A 10360-nucleotide genomic window follows, 5' to 3' on the forward strand; every position below is an offset into this window, starting at 1 on the left:
GTTACACCTCTCCTCAGCAGAAACCCAGCTCCACGGGAGGGCTGCCTCCAGTGAGCCCCAGCATTAGGCAGCTCCCGTTTAACTCCAAAGTTACCTAAAGCTCCCACAGGGCCATTTGTGGGGTAAGTCAGATATTCGTGCTGTCCCAGGGCTCATGAGCTGCTGAGAGTCCCAGCTCCTATCCAGAGGCAGGTTATTTAACCTTTTTCTCTTTGCAACACAACTTTGAGTCATCGCCCTCTAGTCCAGCAAACATTTAATTTTTACGCAGCTCAACCCCTGGAGATAAGCAGCTCCAGGAAGCTATGTCCAGCATACCTTGATCCTGGGAGTTTTAAGTCCTCCAGCTAAGTCCTTGCTGCATCCAGATCAGGATCTAAAGCGGGGTCCGCACAACAGCTCCAACCCTGCCTGCCAAAGAGAGAACAACACATCAGCCCTGAGATGTTAAATTAAGCTGCTAAAAATGGAGGGCCACGTGATTTTGTGCAGTGCATCGCTTATCTGTCCTAGCACTCACAGGTCATGGAAGGCTCTGTCCCTGCCCAGCAGTGTTCCTGCTTCCAGAGGTAACACAGGGAGTCAGAGGGCTGACACTCACCTTGCAGAGATTTGCTGCTCAGCAGCTTAACTGCAACTGCCCCTCCTTACGCACAGAATTAAGCCAGAATTAAGACTAGCCACCACCATGCTGACACTGGCCTCCGACACGTCCCTAGGCAGCCATTTCCTCTCGGGCAAGGCCAGTTCATTTTAAGAGGTAATAGCAGATGAAATATCTTCCGTGTAACACCAGGAAGTATCTTCCTTGTCCCCTACTAAGGCAGGGAAGGAGAATTGATTTCTGTTTCTTGTGCCCCTTTAGCAAATCAAGTGCAAAGTCACCTTGCTCAGTACTTCATCCTGCATACGCCCATCAGACATGCAAATCCAGAGGTAGAAGGTGGATGGAGTCACAGAGCTCCTTTCCTTTCTACCACACAGCCGGTCTTGTGAGCGCAGCCCTGCACCACACCTTATTTTGGCTCACAGGCAGGAGCCTTGCCTCTCCCATGTGGAATGAGCGGCTCACCAGGCTGCACACATCAGCCACATGCAGCAGAGACTGTGCCATGCAGGCGCCTGCATCTGCTCATTACATCCCTCCCCTCTATTTCCACTGACAGACAGACAAGGCATTTCAGATGGTGATAACTTTTATTGATGTAAGGTGGTACACAAACAGATCAGTTTCTATCAGCCTCTCCACCTCCCCCAGGCTCGGGGAGAAGTTGGAGGAGTGGGGGAGACAAGGGAACAGAACTGGCCTCTCACTGCAGAATGCAGAGCTAAGCGGTGGTGAAGAAGGGCAGGGGCTCCAACAAGGGAGAATCCTGCTTCCCTAGGCAGCAGGGGGGCTTGTGTGCTCGGCTCACTCCTTGGATGCCATGTGGACCATCAAGTCCACAACACGGTTGCTGTATCCATACTCGTTATCATACCTGGGGACAGAAAATAAGTGCTGTCAGGGCTGACCCATTCCTCACATCCTTTCTTCCATTCTTGTAGCTCCCTTGCCCCCTCCTACACAACTGATCCAGGCAGCTTCCCATCTACTTACAGTAAAGAAAGCGATAAGCATCCCACCCACCCCTCCGAAAGGCGAAGGAGAAAACTGTAGTTGTTTCAGCTAAGAAGCAATCTCACTCCATTGAGACTGTTACAAGCTAGAGCCAACCCTTCTCTGTAGGGGTCTGTGCATCCCCCTGGACTGCCAGCAGTGACCAACAGAACCCAGCTCTGCAACCTGCCTGTGCCAGCCCCCACCAAGGCTGCACCTACCAGGAAACCAGCTTGACGAAATGGTCGTTCAGTGCAATGCCAGCACCCGCATCAAAGGTGGAGGAATGGCTGTCACCATTGAAGTCACAGGAGACAACCTGAAACAGAGGGGAAATTGTTAACACACAGCTACTCAAGATCTCAGCAAAGCTGCTGCCAGTCACAGAAACGAGGCAAGTGACGGGTTAACCACAGGCCAGGAGACCAGGAGTTCCTTACCTGGTCCTCTGTGTATGCCAGGATGCCCTTCAGGGGCCCATCGGCAGCAGCCTTCACTACCCTCTTAATGTCATCGTACTTGGCCTAAGAAGAGACAGATGGGAGATGGTCAGATCCCAACTCACACAAAATGTCCGCCAGGGGCAGGGTAGGGAGGAGAAACACTTGGGAGCACCACAGCAGGTGCTATTTTCACAAAGATCAACTCTTTGGGGACAAAGTCAGGCGCACAGAGGGCAATTCCAGGAGCAAGACAGAGTTTAGAGGAAGCAGGGGCACCATCTGAAGGTTGTCAGGACCTTGTCCACAACACTTACTGGTTTTTCCAGACGGCAGGTCAGGTCCACAACAGAGACATTAGGGGTTGGCACACGGAAAGCCATTCCAGTAAGTTTCCTGTGAGAGAAGTGAGTCAGCAAGATATAGCATCTAGGATCCCTCTGCCAGCCCTCCATTCCCCCAGGAATATTCTGCCTCCTCCTCACAACCAAGAAGGGGCACTCACCCATTAAGCTCAGGAATGACTTTTCCCACAGCCTTAGCAGCTCCAGTAGATGCTGGGATAATGTTCTGAGCAGCACCTCTGCCATCCCTCCACAGCTTCCCAGAGGGTCCATCCACTGTCTTCTGTGTGGCTGTGATGGCATGGACAGTGGTCTGAGAAAACAGCACAGGAGTAAGAACACAGCCAGTACTCTCCAGAAACAGCATCCCAAGGGACACAAGGAGTTACTGATGCTTTCCCTCTCACATGAGGGGACCTGTGGATAGGGCACCCTTCTCAGAACCAAGCTGCAGACCTACCATAAGACCCTCGACGATGCCAAAGTTGTCATGGATGACCTTGGCCAAGGGTGCCAGGCAGTTAGTAGTGCATGAAGCATTGCTGAGGTAGAGAAAAAAAGACACATGAGCCAGAGGTGAGAGGAGACCCCACGCAGCTGGTAAAAGCTCCAGGCCAGAAAGCATCTTCCTCTCTCTCCTTACCTCACAATTTTCAGAGACTTGTCGTATTTCTCATGGTTGACACCCATCACAAACATGGGAGCATCAGCTGAGGGGGCAGAGATGATAACACGCTTGGCGCCACCCTTCAGGTGAGCCTGAAGAAGGAGAGGTAAGAGGTTAGATAACTCAGGATCCCTCCAAGCTTGCTTCCTCACTACCTCTTCTCCTTTACAACCCCATCTTGAGCAACTCCACACATGGTAATGTGCCACACAGGCAAGAGTGGCTGTATTCCTTCTCTTGTGTGCCACTGTGGCATACTTACCCCGGCCTTCTCCATGGTGGTAAAGACACCAGTGGACTCCACAACATATTCAGCACCGGCATCTCCCCACTTGATGTTGCTGGGGTCACGCCTGAAGAGGGACAGAACTGTAAGAGCTGCTCCACGACACACACGCTTTCATGCTCCAGATGGGTGAGAGGAAAAAAGATTACTTACTCCTGGAAGATGGTGATAGCATTCCCATTAATTACAAGTTTCCCATTCTCAGCCTTGACAGTGCCCTTGAAGTGACCATGAGTAGAGTCATATTTGAACATGTAAACCTAGCAAAGAAAGAGAGAGTAAGGTCAGGTACCTGGGCTTCAATCCTCCTATAACACTTGTTTTTCCTGGGAAGCTACTAGAACAGATCCAGAGAAGCCCTACTCGGAAAGGCCCAGAGGGGGCACTGCAAGGCAACTCACCATGTAGTTCAGATCAATGAAAGGATCGTTGATGGCCACCACTTGGACTTTGCCAGAAAGGACGGCAGCCCGGGTGACCAGGCGGCCGATGCGGCCAAATCTGGAGAGAGAAAGAGACGGGTGTGAAGGCACAACAGGGAACCTGCCGGGCTGAGCACGCAGGCAGTCCTTGGCAGCCTTCCCTCGGGATCATCTGCTGCTCCCTGCCCGGCAGGGCAGGAGGGAGCCCTGCAGCCCGTCCAAAGGCCAAGGCACCCCGGTTAAAGATTAAGAGCGACCCCCGCCCCGGAAAGGTCAAGCGCTAAATTTACTGAGGCCCCGGGGATCCGGTTTCTCCTCGGCCCTGCACGAGAAGGTCACATCCCCGGGGCCGTCACCGACACACGATCCACCGGGCAACCTTTCGGTGGGGGGCTGCGGGGATCCCCGGGGATGTGTGGGGGAAAATTGGGGCAGCCAAGCAGCGGCAGCGCCTTCCGGGGTGAGTCACCCCGAATCTGCAGGGAAGTGACTCAGCAGGCACCGCTTTGCCCCGGGGGGCGACGGCGGAGCGGGGACCGGTGGGGCGGAGCGGGGACCGGCGGGGCTCAAACCGCCCTTCCTCCCCCCAAATCCTCCCCCGCGCCCTTGAGGCGACCTTGCCTCCCCCCCCATCCCGACTCCCCGCCCCACCGACCCCGGCACTCACCCGTTGACTCCGACTTTCACCATCTTTGCTTCTTCGGGATGTTCCTGCGGGCAGAAATCGCCATTGAGGGACTGAGGGGAACCGGCCACAACCGCCCCCCGCGGCCGCGCGCACCCCGGGCGCCGTTAACGTCTCTCCCCTCGCTGAGGGGGCGCGAGGGGGGCGGGTGAGGGGCTGCCTGCGCTCCGAGCCCGCCCCCACCCGGGCGATCATCCCCCCGCCCCGGGCCATCATCCCTCCGCTCCTCCCCGCCCCCTCCCCGAGCCTCCCATCCCCTCCTTCTTCCCCCTCAGGTGATCATCCCGCAGACCCACGTCCCCATCCCCCCCTCACCTCCCCCCTCATGCTGCCCCCGCCATTTTGCGCCGCGCCGCCTTTGTGCCCGCGGGCCCCGCCGCCACGCGGCCCCGCTCCGCCTGGGGGCTGCCGCCCGCTGCCGCCTCCCCACCGGTGGGCGGTGTATGCATATGTGGGGAGGGGGAAATCTCACACGCCCACCCCCGGCCACCACTCTCTCCCCCGGCGCATCCCCCGCCGCCCCCGCCCGTTACCTGCTGCCTCCGAGCCGCCCAGCGCGCAGTGAGGAGGTGGCGCAGCGCTCCTCCGCCGCCCTTTATAGGCACGGAAGGGCAGGGCTGGGGCCCGCCCCGCCGCGCCGCAGCCCAATGGGAGCGCGGGGGCCGGGCCGGGCTACGTGCGCCCGCGCTGCGGGTGCGGCTGCCGGACCCCCCCTCAGCCCCCGCCCCGCCGCCCCCCGGCAACAAAGGCCCGGCGCCGGGAACGGCGGGTCCGCGGCGCTCACCCTCGACTCGCCGAACCGCCCCAGGGCTGGCGGGGGGGATGGCGGTGGTGCCCCCAGGGCGGGAATGGGCGGCTGCGCCCCTGCCCGAGGAGGCAGGGAGGGACCCCCCCCCACCGCCCCCCGATGATGCTGGTGAGGGGCTGCCCCCGCCGGCCTCGCTGCTGCCCCGGGGGATGGCGTGCGCTCCTTTCACCTGGTAACAAAGGGCAGGCACCCCCCAAGCCCCGGCTGCAGCCTGCGCCCCCCTGCACGGAATGGTATCCAGTATCTGAAAGGGGCCTACAGAGAAGCCGGGAACGGACTCTGATAGGAACTGTAGTGATAGGACAAGGAGTAACGGGTACAAATTGAAATACGGGAAATTTAGGTTGGATATTAGCATTGACTTTTTTACTGTGAGGGTGGTGAGACACTGGAACGGGTTTTCCAGGGAGGTCGTGGATGCCCCGGCCGTGGAAGTGCTCAAAACCAGATATAGGATAAGGCCTTGAGCAACTTGGTCTAGTGAGAGGTGTCCCTGCCCATAGCAGAGGGATTGTGACTAGATGATCTTTAAGGTCTACTCCAATCCCTTAACGTTCTCTAATTCTGTGGTAGGAAAGGCAAAAGGGCTGCAGGGATGCTGGGGACACCCTGAGGGAGCAGCCTCTTTGCAACTCCCCATTCTTCTGGTGCTGGGAAGCTGCAGGTGTTGGCTGGGAGCTCTCTCACCCCGAGCCTGGGACCCTCCCCGGGTGGGTTTATCCAGGCGTGTCCTGGAGGGGCCCCGGCCGGGCTGCAGCGTGAGCACCATCTTAATGAGGCACTGCGGCACTGGTGCCGCTGCCCGCGGGACGTGACGGCGGAAATCCTGCTCTTCTGCCGCCTCGGCCCGCCTTCCCCGGCTGCCTGCGAGGAGGAAGCGCTCCTGGCATGGCCGCTGCCCAGCTCCCCGCCCCCCATCCCGGGCTCCCTCTCCGAGCCCTGCCGGCTTGCATCCCGCGGCTCCGTGCGGGGCAGGTGCGGCGGGACAAACCCGCGTTAGGCACAACGCCAACAGCACGCCCAAATCCCCCCCCCCATCCAGGAGGAAGGTGTAGGAACAGTGTGGTCTCCTCCAACTCAGAGTAGTCTGTGATTCTAATGGAATCCTGAGATTCTCATGGATGGAAATCTGGACTGGCGGGAGCGGGGGGAGGGGGGAGGTGGTGGGAGGAGGAACGTCCCTCTGGCTTCTCAGCTGAGCAGGTCTTTGATGATGAAGAGGGGGGAGCGGGCTGGGAGAACCATGCAGATGCTCGGGTGGGGGGCAGAGAGGGGTCACACAGCTCAAACGTAACCCAACTCTCCTTATACCACTGCTATTCCCGGTGCTGCCGAGGTGCTGGCGGCTAAGTTTAGACACCCAGCTGAGGTTACAACCTTTTCTTAAAGGCCAGAGGATGATGATGGCTCGCGTGGTATAGCAGCGGGGCTGCGAACGCGTGCCGGGGTCCGTGGTGCCCCAGCCGCAGTCCACCGAGGGAGGCTCCCCGGGGGAAGCTTCACCGCAAACAGGAGGCCCCTGTGTTTGCTCTGGTGGGGGCAGAGTGCGGCCGCAAGGAGCCAACGCGGCCCTTGTACTCCGGTGTCCCGGTCGATCCCTCACCCGTGTCCCGCCCCCCCCTCCTCGGCAGCACCGCGCCGCAGCCGCGCGTGCCGCCCGCCCCACGCGGAATGGCGGCGGCGGCACAGCCCGGTGCGGCCCCGCGCGTGGGGCCGGGGGCGCGGGGCCCACTCTGCCGCCACTCCCCGCCCGCCCCACGGCCGGGGGGCGGCCACCGCCGAGGGCGGACGCGGCAATTAGTACAGCGTGTTTAATCAGCGAGTCCTCAGGCGCGGGGACGAGGGGAGAGGGCTGCCGGCGTAGCCGGGGGTCCAGCGGCAGAGGGGGCTAGCTGCGGAGATGGGCAGCTCCTCCCGGTACCGCCGCGCCGCTTCCCCGCAGCCGCCGCCGCGCTCCTTCGGGGCGGGAGCTTCGGGGCTTCGTCCAGTTCCCGAGCCGCGCTGGTTCCCCACGCCGTGCTCGTCCCCGAGCCTGGGTGACCCTGGCTGTGGAGAAGCGGGGCTGGTGAGCCGCCCAGCGGCGTCCCGCCCGCCTGCTCCCGCCCCGGCCGGGCCCCAGCGCAGCCCCGGCAGCGCGGGGGGTTCCTGGCCCTGGCCCGGGCTGCCGGCAGGTGGTGGCCTCATAGCCTGCCCCCGCTGCCCCCATCCGCTCGCTCTCTGTGCGTTCAGCTCTCCCCTTAACTTCGTCACTGCCCGTTTGTTCGAGCCCACTCACTGCTGGCCCTCTCACCTCAGATCCCCTCCAAATCTAACACCCCAAACCACTGAGGGTCCCAATGCGGTCCATTTTCAGTCCAAAGCAGCCCCTGGGCATGGCCTTCCAGGCCCAATCTCCAGGCAATGCCCACTTGCGGCTGGCGAGGGTCTTGCGCCAGAGGGAAGGACGGGCAGCTCTAGCCCCTGATGGGAGGAAGGGGAGGGTGGAGGAGAGTAGCTGAGGACCAAAGCTGGACCCCTCCTTTGTGTCCTCTTCGGCCAGTGTGGACTCGGGCTCCAGGGGCAGCAACCGTGAAAGGAGCATCTGGGATAAACAGAAGCAAGAAGGGGATGAGAGTAGAGATGCCTTTGCTCCTGGCTATAAGCTTTGAATCCCCTTGTACTCCACTGCCCACACCCTCCTTAGGGCTTAGGCAGGACCTAAAGTGATGATTGCGCACAGCACTGTGCCTGTGACATTGCATCCAGACAGAGGGAAGGGCTAGATCACCAGCTCCTGGTGTCTGAAATGACTTTGCTGTCCAAAACAGCAGGCAGGCACCTGCTGTGAGCCTCTGCCTGTGTGCAGATTGCCCTGCTCTTGTGAAGCCATACACCAGCCTCCCATTCCCGGATTTGGAAGGTTACAGGCTTCAGTCCTTGCTCCTCTTGTGGATGCTGAGCTCCTCTGTGTGTTCAGGCTGCTGTGTGGCATTTCATTTTTTCCAGAAGGCTGGTGGGAAGGATGGACCTGCCTCAAATACCTGCTGGTAAGAGGGAGAGGCAGGAGCAGAGCAGGTGTGAGGAAGGGGGACTCCCCATCTGCCAGGAATCCTCTAGATCATATCTGCTGATTGTACAACCCCAGCACTGCTGGAAGCCTGCAGACAAGGGTTGATGGTTGCATTGGGTGCACTAGAGGCACAGCATGGCTGCCCTGGGAAGCAGCCTGTGGTAACCGTTCCACATCTGTCTCTCACATGGATGCTGAGCTAAGGCTGGAGATGCCTTTGTGCAGCTCTTTGCGATAGCAAGTTAACTGAAGCGGACACGGGCATCTTCAGCGAGGAGTGAAAATGTTGAGTCATACCAGGATCAGTCTTGTGATTTTAGTTCATGTCCTAACTACTTCCCTGGAGCTTTCCCAGGGTCATGTGAAGGCAAGGTGTTGGGGCTCAGGTTAGGGTTTGGGTAAGAGGGAGCTGGGTAGATTTGAAAGCCAAAAATATTATTGCTGCAACTACTGAGGATAAAAGATTTACTCAAGTGAAGAAGCCTTTAGCTGGCATCCTGGCCTTAAAGAATGTCTACTTAGGGGCAGTACTGAACTTAGGAGCAAAAATCCTGGCCAAACAGGATATTTCTTCCCTCTGAAACGTCAGAACCAGGCACTGAACATGATGAGACATACAACTGTGATTTCTGGTCGTTGCTGACAGAGAGCGGGGTTAGACAGGGGCAGGCTCTTTACCATTAAAACCCTCTGCAGAGCACTAAAAAGCTTTTGTGTGTTTCCCGTCTTAAAATGTTGGTTCTCTTTAGGAGCTGGGTTATAAAGTCACCCTAGAGCTGAGGCTGCTGGACTGAAGGGGAGGGAACAGTGAGAATAGACAGCAGCCTCCAGTAGTTGAAATTTGGGACCACCACTCATTTGAGATTCAAACACAACTTCCCCAAATTGTCTCTCCACTTCTGAAACCTCCCTCAGCTCTCCCACTCCCTCCTACCTGTAGCCTTTGTCCTGGTAAGGACACAGTCTGAACGCTGGCAGAGAGCAGAACCAAGATGAGGAAAAATGAGCAAGGCCATGACTGGAGCCCCAGCATCATCTTCTTATCCCAGGGCTTGTGGGAGGTGAGGCAGGACATGCAGCATCTGTGTCGAATGCGGCCCCTCGCCCCTCTCTGCCTTTATAGCTTTGGTTCTGGCCGGCGCCTGGCCCCCAGCTCCCTGCTGATCCACCCCCCGGAGCTCCTTAACCTTTCAGCCCTTTTGTCCAGGGTGATATATTTCAGGGTGAGCTCAGCAAGACCCCTTCCTCTAAAGAAAAAGGACACAAAGGTGTTTACTGAGTGTCTGGGAAGACTAATGTCTTCAACTCAGCTCACTCAATGTGAGTTGAGCTGCTGCTGCCCAGGGCCTGGAGGTATCTGTCAGGGTCAGGAATGGGGTGACGCTTTGAAACATGTACCAAAGGAGGATATTGAAGGCTGCGTTGTGTAATGGTATTGAACATACTCCTTATAAGCAGAGTGTTGTTACTGCTGTTTCTCTAATCAGCATGAGCATGAACTACAGCTCAGCTAGCAGTGGGCACGCTGCTGGCTGCACAGAGCAGACACAGATTCAGCTCTGTGACAATACAGGCATTTGGTTTTAGTATTTATATTTTGGTGAGACAGTTGGCCTGGAAATGAAGAGCTCCTGCTGCAGATGGTGGATGAATTCCAGTACTATATGGAATTTGTAGCAATGACAGGACCCTGGGTCTAGTACTAGTGGGCATATAATTTGCAGGCTGGTTGTCCCAAATCACCATCTAGAGGACTGGGGTGAGTTTCCAGAGGAACCATCACAGAAAAGACCTTGTCGAGGCTCAGCTTGCACTTTCTCAAGCTCAGGCATACAATGGAAGCAGGATGGCAAGAAGCAGATTCCTACCTCCTAAATCTTCTGGCCATTAGTCCCCCCCCCCCTTTGTTTACCTCTCCCATTTTACTGTAGTTTCTCACCAGTTGAACAAGGCAATGAGGTCACTGTTTGGAGATCAGGGTGCAGAAGTCAGCCTGGGTATGAAGACAGAAACTAATCAGGAAAGTTTGTCAGGGGAGAGGAATGGGGGGACTGTACCC

At 57.8% G+C, this 10360-nt stretch overlaps 2 protein-coding genes across 2 annotated transcripts; both read right to left on the bottom strand.

Annotated features, from left to right (window-relative positions):
- Positions 1-1178: 1178 nt before the first annotated feature.
- GAPDH (glyceraldehyde-3-phosphate dehydrogenase) lies at positions 1179-5066 on the bottom strand. The gene is made up of 12 exons (XM_027885293.1): positions 4978-5066; positions 4427-4470; positions 3739-3838; positions 3491-3597; positions 3314-3404; positions 3028-3143; positions 2845-2926; positions 2546-2697; positions 2358-2436; positions 2041-2124; positions 1822-1919; positions 1179-1481 (listed from the first exon to the last, which is right to left on the bottom strand). The coding sequence occupies exons 2-12, from the start codon at positions 4447-4449 to the stop codon at positions 1412-1414; spliced, it is 1002 nt and encodes a 333-aa protein (XP_027741094.1). The 5' UTR covers positions 4450-4470; positions 4978-5066; the 3' UTR covers positions 1179-1411.
- A 2459-nt stretch (positions 5067-7525) lies between these two features.
- On the bottom strand, positions 7526-9819 carry LOC114058165 (C-type natriuretic peptide 2-like). Its single transcript, XM_027885223.1, has 2 exons — positions 9236-9819; positions 7526-7833 (listed from the first exon to the last, which is right to left on the bottom strand). The coding sequence occupies exons 1-2, from the start codon at positions 9374-9376 to the stop codon at positions 7561-7563; spliced, it is 414 nt and encodes a 137-aa protein (XP_027741024.1). The 5' UTR covers positions 9377-9819; the 3' UTR covers positions 7526-7560.
- Positions 9820-10360: the final 541 nt, after the last annotated feature.

Source organism: Empidonax traillii, unplaced genomic scaffold, assembly GCF_003031625.1.
Source record: "Empidonax traillii isolate 1590-97213 ecotype Southwest subspecies unplaced genomic scaffold, ASM303162v1 scaffold163:size1593379, whole genome shotgun sequence".
Classification (NCBI taxonomy): domain Eukaryota; kingdom Metazoa; phylum Chordata; class Aves; order Passeriformes; family Tyrannidae; genus Empidonax; species Empidonax traillii.

Coding starts and splice junctions, on each gene's coding strand:
- LOC114058165 (XM_027885223.1), bottom strand. CDS start 9,376: ATGTCCTGCCTCACCTCCCACAAGCCCTGGGATAAGAAGATGATGCTG. Junction 7,834..9,235: donor TACCAGGACAAAGGCTACAG/GTAGGAGGGAGT, acceptor TGTTTATCCCAG/ATGCTCCTTTCACGGTTGCT.
- GAPDH (XM_027885293.1), bottom strand. CDS start 4,449: ATGGTGAAAGTCGGAGTCAACGG. Junction 2,125..2,357: donor CCTGCCGTCTGGAAAAACCA/GTAAGTGTTGTG, acceptor GTCTCTTCTTAG/GCCAAGTACGATGACATTAA. Junction 1,920..2,040: donor TGGCATACACAGAGGACCAG/GTAAGGAACTCC, acceptor CCTCTGTTTCAG/GTTGTCTCCTGTGACTTCAA.